Consider the following 16,425-nt stretch of genomic DNA (forward strand, 5'->3'; position numbering starts at 1 on the left):
TACATTCTATACGAACTGATTGTGCCAAAACCAACTCACGTTTAAGAAATGGAGTAGTTAATGTTGCTGAGTAACAACGCACACAGCTAGGCTGCGTACGAAATCCAGGCGGCTGATAAGAAAGGAAATGAATTATTCAAGCTGTCCGAGGCTGTAGAATAGAAACCCACAGATTTTCTTATTGATCTCGGGGCTGTTCCCGCCGTCCGTGACGTGCATCCGCCTTTCACACCACGGGCTGGGCCAGCCCAGCTCAGCTCCAAGGATGTGAGTTGTCCCACCGGCTGCAATAGGTTTTTTTGGGGAGCGTGAGGTTCAGCATACGCCTGGAATCACTGCAGGTCTTCTGCTGCTGGTGGTTTTGGTTTGGTTTTGGGTTTTTTTTCCCCAGTGGAGTCTCCCTGCTTGCATTATTTTGTTTTGTTTTGCTTTATTTTCTTTTGCTATATTTTCTTTTGCTTTATTTTGCTTTATTTTCCTTTGCTTTATTTTTTTCCTTTGCTTTATTTTCCTTTGCTTTATTTTCCTTTGCTTTATTTTCCTTTGCTTTATTTTCCTTTATTTTATTTATTTGTTTTGAAGGACAGATACTGGGATTGTGGGAATTCTTTTGCTTTATTTTGCTTTGCTTTATTTTGCTTTATTTTCTTTTGCTTTATTTTATTTATTTATTTTGAAGGACAGATACTAGGATTGTGGGAATTCTTTTTGCACTGGAAGCTGTCGGCATTGTGGGGAGGGAGGGCAGCAGCATGGGCAAAGGATACCAAGGGGGACCCGCTTGCTCCCCAGCACCCCAAATTTGAGCTGGCGCTCTCGGCATCCTCTCTCCTCTAGGTACCATCCCATCTTTCCCTCCCTTGTAATTGGATCTGGGAACAGCGGACCCAGAAATGGCTGGCCTGGTAGCTTGGATGTTTCAGGTTAAAAAATAATCTGTTGTTGCAAATGTGCTGAGTACAGAGAGTGCCTTGCCCTCTTATCTCTGGTTTGGTTATTGAACGACTTGATTAACCCCAGAAGCCATCAGGAGAGAAAATGTCCAGCGTGGTAGGTTTTTTTTTTTTTTTTTTTTTTGTCCTGTGCTCCAGTTAATGGCAGGATTTGCATCGCATTTCCAACACGGGTGATAGTTAAATATCTGGCGATTGCTGCCTTCCCCACGCGCCTGCCGCAGCAGTCGAGCAAATGTCGGCCTTTCCGCAGGGCTCCGCTTCCTTCTTCCTGGAGGAAAAGCCAGAAGAGTGGGAGGAAGCTTCTCCCCTGGGACCCCCACAGCCCCTGGGGCTGCACCAGTGCCCACCAGTGCCCACCAGTGCAACCCAGCTGCTGCAGTGCTGCTACCTCCCATTCACCCCAGCTAAAACACCCAGTTGAAACATATAAATATCTATACCTGTATCTATATGCATGTGAAATTAAGAACAAAACAGAGAACGCAGCCCAGCAAAAATGGGATCCTCTGTATTATGAAATCGCACCAGGTTTTTCCTTCCAGCTGCCCGCTCTGTCGCTCAGGTGGGTTTTCACCGCCTGGTCCCGCTGTGATTTGCAAAGTGCCCGAGTGAGTCCCAGCCTGATCCAAACACATGGAGCAGAAGGTAACAGCTCTGTGCAGTTCAGCCTGGCATCCCCTTTTTATTTATATTATATTGTATTATGTTATGCTATACTATATTATACTATATTATTCTGTTATTCTGTTCAGTTTGGGTATGGTAGTCTGGCATTCCCTTTTAATTTATATTATATTATATTATATTATATTATATTATATTATATTATATCATATTATTCTCTTCTGTTTGGGTATGGTAGTCTGGCACCCCCTTTTTATTTCTATTATGTGGTATTATATTATATTATAGAATTATATTATATTATAATCTTCTTCTTCTTCTTCTTACAGAATTGGCTTTTTGAACCCTTTTGATGTATTTTCCTCTACTTTATCACCCCTCCACAACCCCTTCGGAGGCTCCCCTGGCCAGAGGCAGCGGATACCGGCAGGGTCCTGCCCTCGGCCACTGCCCCGCTCTCACCCCGGGAGCTGCCGGCGTTTTCCATCGTGGGGGGAGTCCCTCCGAGTCCCCCTTACAGTCAGGGTTGGGGACACTCTGCAGAGCCAGGGTGGCTGCAGCTTTGGGTCCCTTCCCGGCAGGACAGCACAAAACCCACCAACAAGCTAAAATTCCAGTAATTTCTGTAAAATCCCTCTAACCTGCTTCTTCCTACCCTCAAAGAGAGTTTTTGTAGGGAAGCAAATGGCTTGCTAGTGAGAGGGAGGACAAGGGACCTGTGTGGTCATCCCAACACGGGGGCAAGCCTGGAAATGAAAACATCTGATTAAAAAAAGGCAAAACCCAGCAAATTTCAAACTTTTTTAGCCATATCCTGATTCAAAGCGAGACGACCACTGCAGGCATGGCTAGTTTAATTTGATGGATAAAGCCATTTGGCTTGTGTTCTCCGTGGAGTTGATGTGGACTGGGATGGGCACGTTGACTGGGAATAAAGTCAAATATCCAAAGCCAAGGAGGGTGAGAGGAAGCTTTGCTCTGGGGGAGCGGGACAGGCGGAGTTTCTTGCAGCATTGTCCTGGTTCCATCTCTCCCGAATAACTGCTGAGCTTGTTGGTCAGGCTTAGCCGTTCTTGACTGGCTCTGGGTGTCTTTTATAGACAGATATCTAAAAATTATATATAAAATTATATATATTTATATATTTTTATATAAAATTATATATATATTTTATGTATACACACACACACACACATAATATGTAAATAAAATGTTTTATATACATATACCAAGCTCCCGTAAAGCTTCTCAAGCACAGCAGCCGGCAGAGGAAAAGGCTTTTCTCCAAGGGAAAGGCTCCAGCATTGGGGGGGGGGGCAGCGCGTGCTGCCTGTACCCCCTTTCCTCTGCCGCTGCTTGGGCTGAGCCCTAAAATAGCCGAGTGTGCTAGGGAGGAGTGGGGTTCATCCCCTGTGGGGGGGGGGGTTGTGGTTCTCTAGGGGCTCTGGCCGCTGGGAAATGGGAGATCCAGGGGTGCGCGTGAGGCTGGGGGGGCTTTTTTGGCTTCTACCCAGCAGCCTGGGTGTGAGCGTGGGGTCGTCACCGTGGCCTCTGGGCGCTCTGCGGCAGCTTGGTTTTCAGTTGGTTTTACTCCCTTTCGGGCCAAATCCTGTTGCTAGGGCAGGGACCGCAGGGGCCCTCCTTGGTTTTCCCCGGATCCCGCTGCAGATTTCCATCCTGGCTGTCCCGTCCCCCCCCCCCCGGGTTGTCCCCTTCTGCGCGACCCTTGGGGTCCGTAGGGCGAGGCAGGATTTGGCCTGGCCCTGAGCAGCATCGGCATCCCCTCCGTGCCAGGGGGGGCCGTGGGGTGGGAGGGCAGCTGGGGGGAACCGGCCCCTCGTGAATCCTGCCCCGTTCTTTCCGCAGTGGGGGCTGCAGCACAGTTCCCCCTTGCACCCCAATATGGCTTCCCTAGGCCTTTGGGGGTCCACATCCCCTGTACCCCCCCAGCTGCACCTTTTGCAGCTGGGTCCCTTTTGCACCAGCCCCCTCCCCCATTGTCTCAGGGACCCCCATTGACCCCGGCCCCCTCTTTGCACCAGGCCCCCCCAATTGCCCCAGGGATCCTCATTGCAGCGCCCCCCCCCCAGGATCCCCCTGTCGCACCAGGGTCCCCCATACACCAGGCCCCCGACGTTGCCCCAGGACCACCCCCTGAAGCAGGCCCCCCCATTTCACCAGCCCCCCATATTGCCCCAGTCCCCCCCATTGCACCAATTCCCCCTTGTTACACCAGCCCCCCATTGCCCCAGCCCCCCCATTTTCCCCCAGTCCCCCCATTTCACCAGCCCTCCTGTTACACCAGGGCCCCCCATTGCCCCAGTCCCCCCCATATTGCCCCAGGACCCCCCCCCCCCCACCATGCCCGACCTGGGGGCTGTTGCCCGTACGCGGTGGGGGGGTGATGATAATGATGATGATGGGGATGAGGATGAGGAAGGGGATGGGGATGGGGATGAGGATGAGGAGGGGGATGGGGATGAGGGTGGGGATGAGGATGAGGATGGGGAGGGGGATGGGGATGGGGATGGGGATGAGGATGAGGATGGGGATGAGGATGAGGATGGGGATGAGGATGGGGATGATGGTGATGGGGACGATAATGAGGACGAGGATGAGGATGAGGATGAGAATGGGGATGAGGATGATGATGGGGACGAGGATGAGGATGATGGGGATGGGGATGAGGATGGGGATGAGGATGATGATGAGGATGAGGAGGATGGGGATGAGGATGGGGATGAGGATGATGATGGGGATGGGGATGAGGATGAGGATGGGGATGATGATGGGGACGAGGATGAGGATGAGGATGAGGATGATGGAGATGGGGATGAGGATGGGGATGGGGATGAGGATGGGGGTGAGGATGGGGATGAGGATGGGGATGAGGATGAGGATGAGGACGAGGATGAGGATGATGGGGATGGGGATGAGGATGGGGATGAGGATGAGGACGAGGATGAGGATGATGGGGATGGGATGAGGATGGGGATGAGGATGATGATGGGGATGGGGACAATGATGAGGACGAGGATGAGGATGATGATGGGGATGAGGATGGGGATGAGGATGATGATGGGGATGGGGACGATGATGAGGACGAGGATGAGGATGATGATGGGGATGGGGATGAGGATGAGGATGATGATGGGGATGGGGACGATGATGAGGATGAGGATGAGGATGAGGATGATGGGGATGGGGATGAGGACGAGGATGATGGGGATGGGGATGAGGATGAGGATGATGATGGGGATGGGGACGATGATGAGGACGAGGATGAGGATGGCGGGGGGGGTGCGTGTGTGTGTGTGTGTTTTGCCGTTACCGCGCGGAGCAGCGCGCAGCGAGCGCGGCCCCGCGGTGCGGGAGCGCGCCGCCCCCGCCCCGCCGCGCCCGGAGCGTGGAGGGGGGGTGCGTGTGTGTATGTGTGTGTGTGTGTGTGTGGGGGGGGGGGGTGTGTGTGTGGGGGGGGGGGGGGGGGGGGGGGTGGGGGGGGGGGGGGAGGCGGCGGCGGCGCCGCGCTGACGCCTCGGTGGGCACCGCGATGCTGCGGGCCGCGGCGGAGCGGGGCTGAGCGGGGAGGGGAGGGCTGGGGGGGGGGCGGCGGAGGGTGGAGGGGGGGGGTGGGTGGGTGGGGGGGGTGGGGGGGGGGGGGGGGGGGGGCGCGGCGAGCGATGGATGAGGACAACATGACGAGGAGCGAGGAGCAGCAGCTGAGTCTGCAGAAGGCGCTGCAGCAGTGCGAGCTGGTCCAGAACATGATCGACATCAGCATCTCCAACCTGGAGGGGCTCCGCACCAAGTGCGCCGCCTCCAACGACCTCACGCAGAAGGAGATCCGCACCCTGGAGGTAGGGGCCCGCCGACCACCACCGGCACCCCCCCTCCCCCTTAATAATATCCGATCCCCCCCCCCCCCCTCCTCCTTCCCCGGGCCGCGCCGGGCTCCCCCGCGGCGCTGCGGTGAGACGAGTGAGGCTGCGCGTTCTGCAGGTGGTCCCCGAGGTGGGTCCGGCATCGGTCCCGGCCCCCCCGGCATCCCTCCCGGCCCCCCCGGCATCCCTCCAGCCCTCCCCGCCCACGCTCCTACCGCCCCGGCAGGCTGCAGCCCCTCGGCCCACCTGCACCCCCCCCCCCTCCTCCTCCATCAACCCCCGGCCTGGCTCCATCCCTTCCTCCAGGCTCCTGCTTCGGCCAGGCTGGATGTTTTCCGTGGGGCTGGATGTTTTCCACCGGGTTGCATCTCTCTCCCCCCCCCCCCCCCGCCCCCGGCCTGGCTGCATCCCTTCCAGTGGGTTCCTACTTTCCCATCAGGCTGCATCCCAACCCCCCCCGCATCCCGGCCTGGCCGCATCCCTTCCTCCAGGTTGCAGCCCACCTGCAGCCCCCCAGCCTGGCTGCATCCCTTCCATCGAGATTCCTGCATCCCTTCCATCAAGGTTCCTCCATCCCCACCGGGCAGCATCCCCTCCAGCCCACCTGCATCCCTCCCACCAGGCAGCATCCCCCTCCTGGGCCTTGCTGCATCCTTCTCCCCCGCCGCCGCATCCCCTCGGCCCGGCTCCACGATGCAGCATCTGCCCAAACCCTTCGACCTTCCCCGGCAGCGGGGAGAGCCCCGGTGGGAAGGGGAGGCTTTGCCGAGCCACGGCCCCGATGCTGCCGGGGATGAAGGCAACAGGGCCGTGCCAAGGGGAGCGCCGGCCGGATTTATTTGGTTTATAGATGGGAAAAATGCATAGAAGTAAAAGCTGCCGAGCAGGGCCCCCGTTTATTGTAGCCCCATAGGAAGAGGTTCCTCGTGGAGTGTGCCGGGACCCGGCTGGGGATGGATTTGGGGTTCAACAGGAGGCTGGGATGGGCAGGGAAGGTCTGGGCAGGCTGGGATTCCCAGGGGTGAGCGGAACACCCCAACCGGCAGCAAAGCGGAGAGAAGCGTGGCCGCAATGGTGCCGTGACCCCGGGGAGACACTGACGGGGGCGGTGGGGAAGCGGCTGACGCAGAGCTGGGGCTGTGGGTGGGGGGATTTCGGAGGCCAGCCCCGCTCAGGCCTTTTGGCTGGTGCTTTCTAACCTGGCTGCTCTCACCAAAAGCCCAAACGTGGTGGCACAGCGGTTCCTGTACTCGGCTGCACGGGACCCTGCCGGGGTCCCGCAGCCCCTCTGCAGGGCGGCTTTTGGCTTTGGACCGTGACCAAAACACCCCATCCCGCTGCTTTCGCTCCCAAAGGTCCCGAGTGCCGTGGGAGCGAGCGGGGCATCGCCGTGCCGTTGCTGTGCCATTTGTTGGGGGGGACCCCGGGTTTGGGGTGCAGATCCCCTCTCTGCATTCCAGGCACTGGCTTGCACCGTGTTCCCACACTGATCCTGCCATGGCCTCTCCTTGCTCCGAGCCCTGTCCCACCCCACCTCTCCGCACAAGGGGCTGCCCCGGAGCACACGTAGCCCCGGAGCAACCTCGGAAGAAGGACAGGGAGGTGGGGATGAAGCAGCAGCGGTTTTGGGGTGTGGGGGAGACTTTGCGGGGGGCTGGCAGGCTCGAAGCCCCCCCAGAAGAGCCGATGCCCAGAGGTGCAGGACTACAGAAGTTTATCCCACGTGGAGCAACCGCGTCATTAGGGTCGGCACGGCTGACGAATTACCGCTTCCCTCCCGTGGATGGGACCGAGGGCAGCTGAAGAGCGTGGTGAAGCCGTCCCGGTGGGATGGTCCTTCCCGGCATGGGGCGAAGCAGCATCCTGGTGTCGCTGAGACAGCTCAGCCTGGTCTGGACGGAGGGTTTGGAGGTGGCCGTGGGGAGGCTGCCCTGCAAATCCCAGGTGCTCACAGGGAAGCACCTCTCCAGCCCCTATGGATAGTGCTGCACCTGCAGCGGGGAGCCCCGGCATCGCCTTCCCTAAAACACCCCCAACCTGGGGCATTTGCCGCATGTCTTGGCCGTGGGCATCCCTGTTGATGCTCACCCATTGCTTTTCAGCACAGAAACAGGGGGATTCCCAGGAGGGGAGCGACAACGGATGAATCCGGGGCCAGATTCCCAATGCCGGCACATCGGTGTAGGTCTGGACCGGCTCCGCAGGAGCCCATGGCTCCCGGCGGCGTTGTCCTGGGTTGCCGCCAGCGTAAGCAGGAGCCGAGCTTGGCCCTGAGTCCCTGCCGCCACCGCCGCGTCCCAAGGACGTGACGCAGACGCAGAGGCCCCACTCGGTGCTTCTTCCCTTCCCATCTGGCGGCAGAAGAGCCGGGCCAGGCACCGGCACGACAACGGGGACGGGCGAGCTGGGAGGGCATCTCACCCCAAGCGCCCTGGGGAGACTTTGCACGGCCCTCGCGTTGGCGTGAACCTGGAAGAAAATGGGTGAATCCACGTTTTTTTTCGTTAATCCTCATGCTAAACCCTTATTTTGCCAGGCTTATAGGAGTTTTTCCATTCTTTTATTTTTAAACCACCCCAAGCTACATGTGAATCCCCATCCTTCGTGTGCTGTGATTGTGTGGGGAGCTGGTAACAGCATCCCGCCATGCAGCATCCTTCCTTTGGGATGGGTACCACCGGCTGCAGCCCGGCTTTGGTGGCAGCCCACAGGGCTGGAAGGCTTTTAGGTCTTATTTGCGCCTCGGGACAGGCTCCAGCAGAAACCAAGGCAGCGGCTGGGACCAAAACGCCGACCGACACCATCTGGGGTGGGAGTCGGGGCCAGTTTGCTTTCTACGGGGGGGCAGCAGATCGGGGGCTGAGCATCGTCAGAGCAGGAGGGTGGGAGCTGAGCAGCAGCCCCTGTTAGGTCTGCCAGGGCAGTGGGGGTTTATTCCTCATCTGAGCATGGCAGTCAGGCTTTGCAACTCTAAATTTGGGTTTCGGGGTGTAAATATGGAAGAGGGGTACTGCTACCCACCAGTTTGCCAGAGGACTGGGGGCAGCACGGGGTAAAAGCGAGAAGGAAAAGTCGCTCGGTGATGGGTGATTTTTCCAACTATCCTGCAAGCACCTTGCTCTCTGGCTGGGGTTACTCCACCTGGTTTCAAAGTATGGGTCAGAGCTCCCAGAAACCGGTGAGCGGCTCCAGGGATAACCCTGGGATCAGTGGTTCCTGCTTCCTGGGCTGCCATGCTCCCGCCTGGAAGGGGGAACCCTCCCGGGCCGCTTTGGACTGCTGCACAAACACATGGATGAGGATGGGAAGAGGCACCCAGGGAAGAGCTGTGGCCATTTCCAAACTTGCATGGGCCGTGGTCAAAGGAGACGCTGCCCCAGCGCCGGGATATTCACTGCCTGAGCGTGTGGCTTCTCTGGTGTCTAATACCGTGGGTGAGCACAGCACACTTATCCCTGGGTTGTATCCTCACGGAGAGCCAGGCATCTCCAGGATGCTGGGTTGAGCCATTTTGGCCCCTGTATGCCCAGAAAGAGCCCTGGGGACCATTTAGCAGTGCTCGAAATAAATGATGTGCAGAGCCAGAGATGGCACGTGAGCCTAGCAGGGCTTGGAAAGAGACCTGAGAGGGAAAATATAATTGTGGCAAGGTATTCCCCAGCCCGAGGGTGCTCCAGGTGTCTCCGGAATAACAAGCCCCTTGGTAGGAGTCGGGGAAGAAGCTCTCCGGTTGCGGCTACACACCGTGGGAAAGCATCCGCTGCGGCCCACCGCCGTGCCAGGAATATTTGGAGGCACAGAGCAACCTCTCCGCGACACGAAGGCATCCAGCACGGGCATGTGCCGATCCCTCCGTGCCGAGAGGGATAGGCATCCCGGCAGGCCCTGGCTCCCTCTCGACGGCTCACCGGGCGCCGGCGCTGGCAACGCGTGGCCTGCCTGTGCGAGGTTAATTAACTTTCACCTCGTGCTCCCGCAGGTGGATTTTCCGCCGCCTCTCCCCGGTCTCCAGGCAGGACTCGGTGCCGTCTCCAGCCCGGCTGACGTCAGGACGGGCGCAGGGTGCTGTGCCGAGGCGGGGGGGATGAAGCCAACCCTCCCGCTCCTTGGAGACCGGCTGCTTCTCTCCCGGTGCTTGCTCGGGTGGGAGCAGCCGCTTGCCTCCATGCTGGGTTTCGGGGCGAGCGCTTGCCAAGGGGAAATCCTGCTCGGGGTGACGGGACGAGGCTGGAAATCCCCGTTGGGGTGCAGAGGGGACAGAAGGGGGCAGGGTTTACATGGGGGTGGAGGGGGCTCCAGCGCTGGGTGACCCCAGCCCCTTGCCTCGCTGGGGTCACCCAAGGTCCCAGGGGAGCCACGTGGAGTGGGGACATCCCTCCTCCGCCTGCACCCATCCCCAAGGACCTGCCGGCGTCTTGTTTTTTCAGCGGAAGGTCTCTGCCTTGGGGAGGGGATGGAGGGGGGGACCCAGGAGCTGCTGGCCCCTGGCCAAGGGGAAGGGGCTGCTTGTGGCTTTACCCCCTTTTGTCAGAGCATCGCACCCTCCCTCGGCCCCTCACGGTGCTGGAAGGGTTGGAGAGGCACTTGAAAGGGTGCGAAAACCGAGCCCCAGCCCCAGAAGAAGGTATATGCCCCCCTCTGTGCACCCCAGGGTGTCCCCCTGCCCTTTTCCAGCTGGGTAAACTGAGGCACGGAAGAGCTGAGAGGGTTTGTGCCACAGCAGGAACACAAAGCAGGATCTGACCTTTGCAGCAGAGCAGCGTTTAGCACATTCGCAAAATCTCCATCCTGTGCAGGGAGAGCTGAGCAGCGGCTCAGGGTGAGCGAGAGCATCTCCACAGCCGCGGGATGGGGCTTTCCCCGCGGCACGGGGCTGTCGCAATCGCTTCCCTTTCCAGCCCTGTTGGTGAAGCTCTCAGCAAAACAAGTGCTTTTGGACTTCGCAGAGTTCTGCTGGGTTTGTTTTCCCCCACCTTGAGCAGACCCGTGGGCCAGAGCATCAGCCCACACCTGGGGCACAGGGTGTCCCATCTGGATCCTCGTTTGTGCTAACGAGGGCCCCTCTGGTCTACTCAAGGGCTGGGTGGGTTGAATTGCCCCCACCTGGAGCCTGGAAATTAAAGTGCCTCCCTCCACTTCCCCCATTTTTGCCCTGTTCCCAGCTCCCAGTATGTCTGTATGGTGGTGGTGGGCTGCCCAGTCCCCAGCTCTGTTCCAGGACCCTGATTTTGGCAATGGAGCAGCTCAGGCATCCCCTTTAGTTCCCCCTGGGCTCTCAGCCTGGGGGGGGGGGGGGGGCAGAGGAATGGATGGAGAGCAGGCTGGTGGGGATGGAGGTGAGTTTTTTAGGAGGGTTTTTGCTGGTGTTTTGCTGTAGTTGCGTATGTGCAAGAGTATTTTTTGGGTGGCAGGAGCTGCTTCTGCATGCCTGCTGCTCTTTCCCCTCCGAGGGCCTGGGGTGCCTTTAGGATGTGTGATTGGCACTGACCCTGAAACCGTCAACGGTCCGCGTTAGGAGAGCGGCTTTTGTTAAAAAGCAGACCTGGCAGCTGCTCAGGGTGCTGCCAGCCCTGCGGGGTTCCCTGTGACCTCCCCGGCCATTTGCTTCTCTAGCCCCGGCTCTAGTTTGGGTATTAATTTTCGGTAATTAACCTCCGTGGCTGTTAGAGAAGCCGCCTGGTTGGGGTGTCCAGCTCCTGGCAGAGCTGTGACCCGCTCGGGTGACGCCGGTGGCGATGCTGGTGGGATGTCGCGGTGGGGCCTCCCTGTTTGCAAGAGGATGGGGACCACCAGCCTCTCCCGCGTCTATGCCGCCCGGTCCCCCCAAGCAGCAAAGAAAGGGCTGGTTTTGCTTGTTTTGCACCTTTCTGGGTGCACCCAGCTCACCCCAACCACGATGAGTGGGCGCAGGGGGGCTGATTTTCCCCTCTCTGCTCACATACATCTCGTCACGCCAAGCCCCGTGGCCATCACCGCTGGGTACCACCAGGAGAGATGAGGAAGCCACGATGCTGCGACGGGGTTTCTCCCCTCATGTCTCTATTCCAAACCATCGCATTATTTTTCATCTCATCTATTTTTGGGGTGCGCGGGAGCCGGCGGCGGGCAGGGGCACAGCACCATCTAGTGCTGCCGGCAGTGGGGAATCACCCAGCTGGAAAAAGCAGGAGCAGGAAATCCCAGCAGGTTTCCAGCGAGCTGGGCTCTGCTCTATATTTCTGAAGAAAGGAGGCCAGTCGCTCAGCGTCTTTATTTTGGGAGCTGTCAGGCTGCGGTTGCTAACGCGACGTCTTTGGCCTCGCGGTGGGAGGGTTTTTTTTGGGGGGGGGATGACGGTTGGCGGAGGGATGGGGCTATGGCCGAGCAAAGAAGGGTCGATGGCTCTGGTTGTGTGATGAGGAGCGATGGGATGAAGGAGAGCTGGGGCAGATGTGGGATGGGTGGGGGGAATAAGGAGCAAACACCGACGTCCCGGCCTCGGCACTGGGGGATGCTGTGGCTGCTCCCACTGGGGGATGCTTGGGGGGGTCCCTTTGCACCGAGCCTGAGTATAAGAGAGGGGAGCGTGTCTTTTGGGTGCTGGGAGGGGGTGGTATTCGTGTTAGTGTATGGCAGGAGCGATGCTTCTGCATCCTCTCTCCTCGTCCACCCGCCGTGGGATCCCCAGGGTGTCAAGGGCTGTCTGTGCCCCGAGCAAGACCCCGGCACTGAAACACGCTGGGCTGGGGATAAAGGAGGCAAGAAGGGGCTTTTCTGGGGAGGGAAATGCCCCCCCCCCCTTGGACACCCAGCTTGATGTCAAAGGGGTCCTTGGCTGTTGAAGCTTGGCACCAGGTAACAGGGGCTGTTTTGAGGGCAGGAGGGGCTGCGTGTGCCCTGGGGATGGGGCAGAGGGAGGGCAGAGCCCAAGCTGCCTGCGGTCACCCCCTCCCGTGTCCCCCTCCTGCCGTGGGGTGGGTTGGGGGGTCACGGCATAGGGTCCCACGGGGCTTTTGTCTTCTTTTCCAGAGCAAGCTGGTCAAGTACTTCAGCCGGCAGCTGTCCTGCAAGAGGAAGGTGGCCTTGCAGGAGCGCAATGCCAAACTGGAGGGCTTCCCCCAGCTCCTGCACTGGTTCCGCATCGTCAACATCCGCAAGGAGGTGATGGAGGTAAGGGCTAGGCATCGGCCGCACCGGAGCGGGAAGGGATCTGCTGTGGGTTTGGGTGCCAAACCTCTCCAGTAGTGTTTTTCCCGGGGGTTTCTGCGATCCTTGAGCAAAACTAGGCAAGGGGGTAGTTTTTTTTCGGAGATGGGGGCTGGCTTGAAGCCGTGCGTTTGGGCCCTGGGGTGGGCTGGAGGGGACAGTGCTGGTGCTGGGGAGCGGAGTGGGAGACCAGAGTGGAGGAACCGGATTGTTTTACTGCATGGAAAGGTGCTACAAGCCCACGGTGGGATGTGCTGTCCAGGGCCGCCCCCCAGCTCTTCTTCCACCCCCCAGTGAGGACACCCCATTGCTGTTCCCAGGGAAGGGCATGGGTGCCAGGGAGACCTCGTGGGTGCTACCCCTCCCCCCCCTCAGCGGGGGTCCCCGTGTCCCTGTCACAGCACGGTGGTGCCAAAGCAGGTCACAGCATCCTTTTCCCATGTCCTGAGCTCCTGCGGGCTGTGGGTGCGGTGAGGGGGTGGCACCCATAGGTGATCCTGTAACACCCCCCCGAGGAAAGCCTGTACTGAAGCTGCCAGTCCCTGTGAGTGCTCAGGGCAGGTTTTTATGGTGCCCCCAGATGTCCCGGTGTTGAACTGGGTCTGGATATACCTGAGACTGTGCAAAAACTCAAGATAAAGCTGAGGCTCAAGCTTTGCCCTCTGGGTTTTCATGTGGATTGAGATGGAAAATGAATGTTTTTGGGTCTGTGACCCAAATGGGACAGCAAGAAGAAATGGCTTCTCATCTGTGTACCTTGAGGTGCTGGTTTAGAGGATGCTCCAGGACGGTTTATTCCTCCTTCCTCACTCCTGCCCTGTTCCTCCCCGTCAGGAAATCGCCCCTGGGCAGCTGAGCCTGGAGGAGCTGCTGGACATGACCGACGACCAGGTCTGTGCGACCGTGGAGAAGTTTGGAGCCAACAGCGAGGAGTGCGCCCGCCTGAACGCCTCCCTCTCCTGCCTCCGCACCGTCCACAAGTCCGGTGAGTCGGGCACCCTTGTACCCGCTGGCCGGGTCCCCTTGAGCCAGTTGGGGTGAGTGGCACCGTCCCATTGCGGTGACACTGGAAGTGTGGCTGGAATGCATCAGAGGCATTTGCAGGGCTTTCTCCATGGGTTGCAGAGCTCCTGTATTGCTGGGGGATGGCCAGGTACCCACTGCCCACAGAGGACATCTTTGCTCTGGTGTGTCCCTGTGGCTCGGGAGCTCATGGAGGGCTTGTCTCTCTAGGAAGTGATGAGTTGTTAGTTCTCTGCAGGAAGGCTTCGCCCGAGGAAGGCACAACATTTCTTACTGGGGTCCCCCCGACCTGTCTTACTTGCAGGAGCACAGCCAGCAGACTCAGGAAAAAAACCCCAAACCTAAAACTCAGCAAACCCCAGCCACTCAGCATCGCTTCCCATCCACCCCCCCCATACGCGAAGCCCCTTCCCAAGGCATGCGCAAGCTTTGCTTCCCCTTTCCCCTGGGATGGTGGGATTGAGGGGGTCTATATGGGTGCCTCCCCATGGCAGGGCCCCTGGGGATGTGGGTGCTGGGGTGGGGGTGCTGAGCTGGTGGGTCCCCGGGCGGTGGCAGCAGAGCTCCGTGCTGCAGAGGCGGCTGCACGAAGCCAGAGCTGTTCTGGCTTTCTCTGGGCTGGCAGACTTGCGAACAGGGTTGGGGGCTGCAGCCACAGTTGGGTTTCCTTGGGGAAGGGGCGAGCGATGCAGCGGGTGGTTGAGCAGGATCCGGCTCTCCTGGCATCTTCTCCCAAGCCAGCTGAGCCTTGCTGGATGATGCCGTCTTGGGACCGAAAGCTCCTTTTCCAGGGCTGCTGTTGACAGCGTCTGGCCTGGCAGTGAATTGGGGGGGGTCTTCTCTACAAGTATTCCCCCCCTTACCAAGGAGAGGCTCACCCTCGCCTCCCCATGTGTGATGGGGACTGGCATGGCTCTTCCCTATGGATGGCACCACCAAATCGGTGCTGGGGAGTGGTGCCTATGGGCAGCAGCGAGGTTGGGGGGATATCTCCTTTTGGAGCAGCTGGGGGAGGGATGCTGAGACCCTATTTCACACTCTAAATCCTCCCCCCGCTGCCGTCCCCTTCTCGAGGGCTCCCTTCCTGGCCCTAGACTGGGGTGATGGTAGTGGGCTGGTTTAGCTGTGGTCCCTGCTGGGACTCTTGGCCTGGCAGGACCCTTCTGTAGCAGGACCCCGGTCCTGCCAGACCCTGGGGTTTCGGGACCCCAGACCCCTCTGCCTGGTCCTCGTCCCTTCTTGAGGGTCTCCTCCGATGTAGCTGCATCCCAGGGGCTGGGGGGATGAAGGGTGAGCCCTGCTGGGTTGTCGGCTGGGCTTTGCGGGTTCAGAGCAGCCCCTGGGGACAGGAGGGAACAGGGCTGGCAGTGAGGAGGGTGCGTGACATGGTTTCACCAAGCAGCGGCTTTCAGGGACCGGCAGTGTCCCTGCATTACTGTTGCTTGGTACGATATATCCCAGGCAGGGGGTCCCACCCCGCTGTCCTGGAGGGATCTCGGCCACATCCACCCGCCGCGGTTACTGCGGTTTCTCTGGGCTTCCCACGCGGCGTGGAACTGCGTGGCACGGCGGTGCTGGCGGACGGTGGCGGAGGGCTCCTGCCACCGCACGCTGTCACCGGGCTGGTGCAGCAACCGCTTCCACCGCTGTGTTGGAGCAGTGAGGTGGGGATGGCTGAACCCAGCCTGACATTTCCCGCAGAGCATGAGTCCCCACGCTCTTTAACTCCCTAAATCCGCCTCCCACCTGTGCTCCTGCCCTCCTTCCCTTTGGCATTTTCACTAAGTCTCTCCGCTATTTGAGGAAGGGCATCGATGCCTTCCTCGGAGTCTGGGGAAGGCTCTCAGCCTGCTCTTTGTTTAAACACCTTTGACTTTTAAAGCTCGTTGCAAACAAATATTGCTTTACTCGCCGTGCTGGCTCAGCCCATCCCTACTGCCCCTCTGCTCGCTCAGTCAAGGGAATTCCCCCGTGCCCTGGTGTGACCCGTGCTTTGGAAAATATACATGAACCTTCGGCTCAGCAGCTGCAGTGAAGATGCTAAAACATCTTCTGCCCTTCTGGTGGTTTCTGGCTGGCAGTGGTGGCGGGGGGCTACTGGGGGGGGGCTGTAGGATGCTGGCTGCTCGATTTGCTTTTTAATGGGGCAGCTGATGGGGCTGCCAGCCCTCCCAGCAGGACGTGGCTTGTTGGCCCATTGGGTCCCTGCAGGAGGGAGTTCGCCGCTATCCAGGCGCTGTGCGTGTTTGCCTTCCCCAGCGCTCCATTTAACTCCATCCATCATCGTGCAGCTCCCGGGGGGGGGGGCTGCGGGCTGGGCTGTGCGGCGAGGGCTGCTGTTTTATCCCTCTGGCATTGCAGAGATGCTGCAGCGGTTGTTCCTGCTCTGCCGGGGCCGGAGACTTAGGCTCTGCAGTGCAACGGTCCCTGGCGTTGCCGGTCGGTATGGGTCCTTGCTGTGCCGGCACCGGGCACGCACGGTGCCGGAGAAACCCCTGGGCACATCGTCTGATGGATGGCATGAGCCTTGGGGACAGGGAGGGGACAGGCAGTTTGGGGCACTGCAGAGCCCCTGAGGGATGCTGGAGCTCCCTGGCAGCAGAGGAGACCAAATCTCCCTGAATTCCTAAAGGATTTGGGTGCAGAAACCTCCACACGGCTTGGCAGTTGGTTTCCTTGTATCCCACTCGGCACAGCCGCACGTCCCCTGTCTCTGCGCCGGTTTTTCCCTGCCTGGCAGAGCGTTTGCCTGGCCA

The 16,425-nt window shown here is 59.3% G+C and overlaps 1 protein-coding gene across 3 annotated transcripts in view; it reads left to right on the plus strand.

Annotated features, from left to right (window-relative positions):
* Positions 1–5,255: 5,255 nt before the first annotated feature.
* KSR2 (kinase suppressor of ras 2) overlaps positions 5,256–16,425 on the plus strand; it is an 87,712-nt gene continuing 76,542 nt past the window's right edge. For 2 of the 3 annotated variants that reach the window (XM_049806807.1, XM_049806809.1), the window contains exons 1-3: positions 5,256–5,437; positions 12,470–12,610; positions 13,481–13,631. In XM_049806807.1, coding sequence (XP_049662764.1) covers positions 5,261–5,437; positions 12,470–12,610; positions 13,481–13,631 — 469 coding nt within the window. In that variant the 5' untranslated portion in view covers positions 5,256–5,260. Of the gene's footprint in view, positions 5,438–12,239; positions 12,296–12,469; positions 12,611–13,480; positions 13,632–16,425 lie in introns of those variants that run through there. The other variant, XM_049806810.1, reaches the window with a different exon arrangement.

The sequence above is a fragment of the Accipiter gentilis genome, chromosome 7, assembly GCF_929443795.1.
Source record: "Accipiter gentilis chromosome 7, bAccGen1.1, whole genome shotgun sequence".
In the NCBI taxonomy this organism is placed as follows: Eukaryota; Metazoa; Chordata; class Aves; order Accipitriformes; family Accipitridae; genus Astur; species Astur gentilis.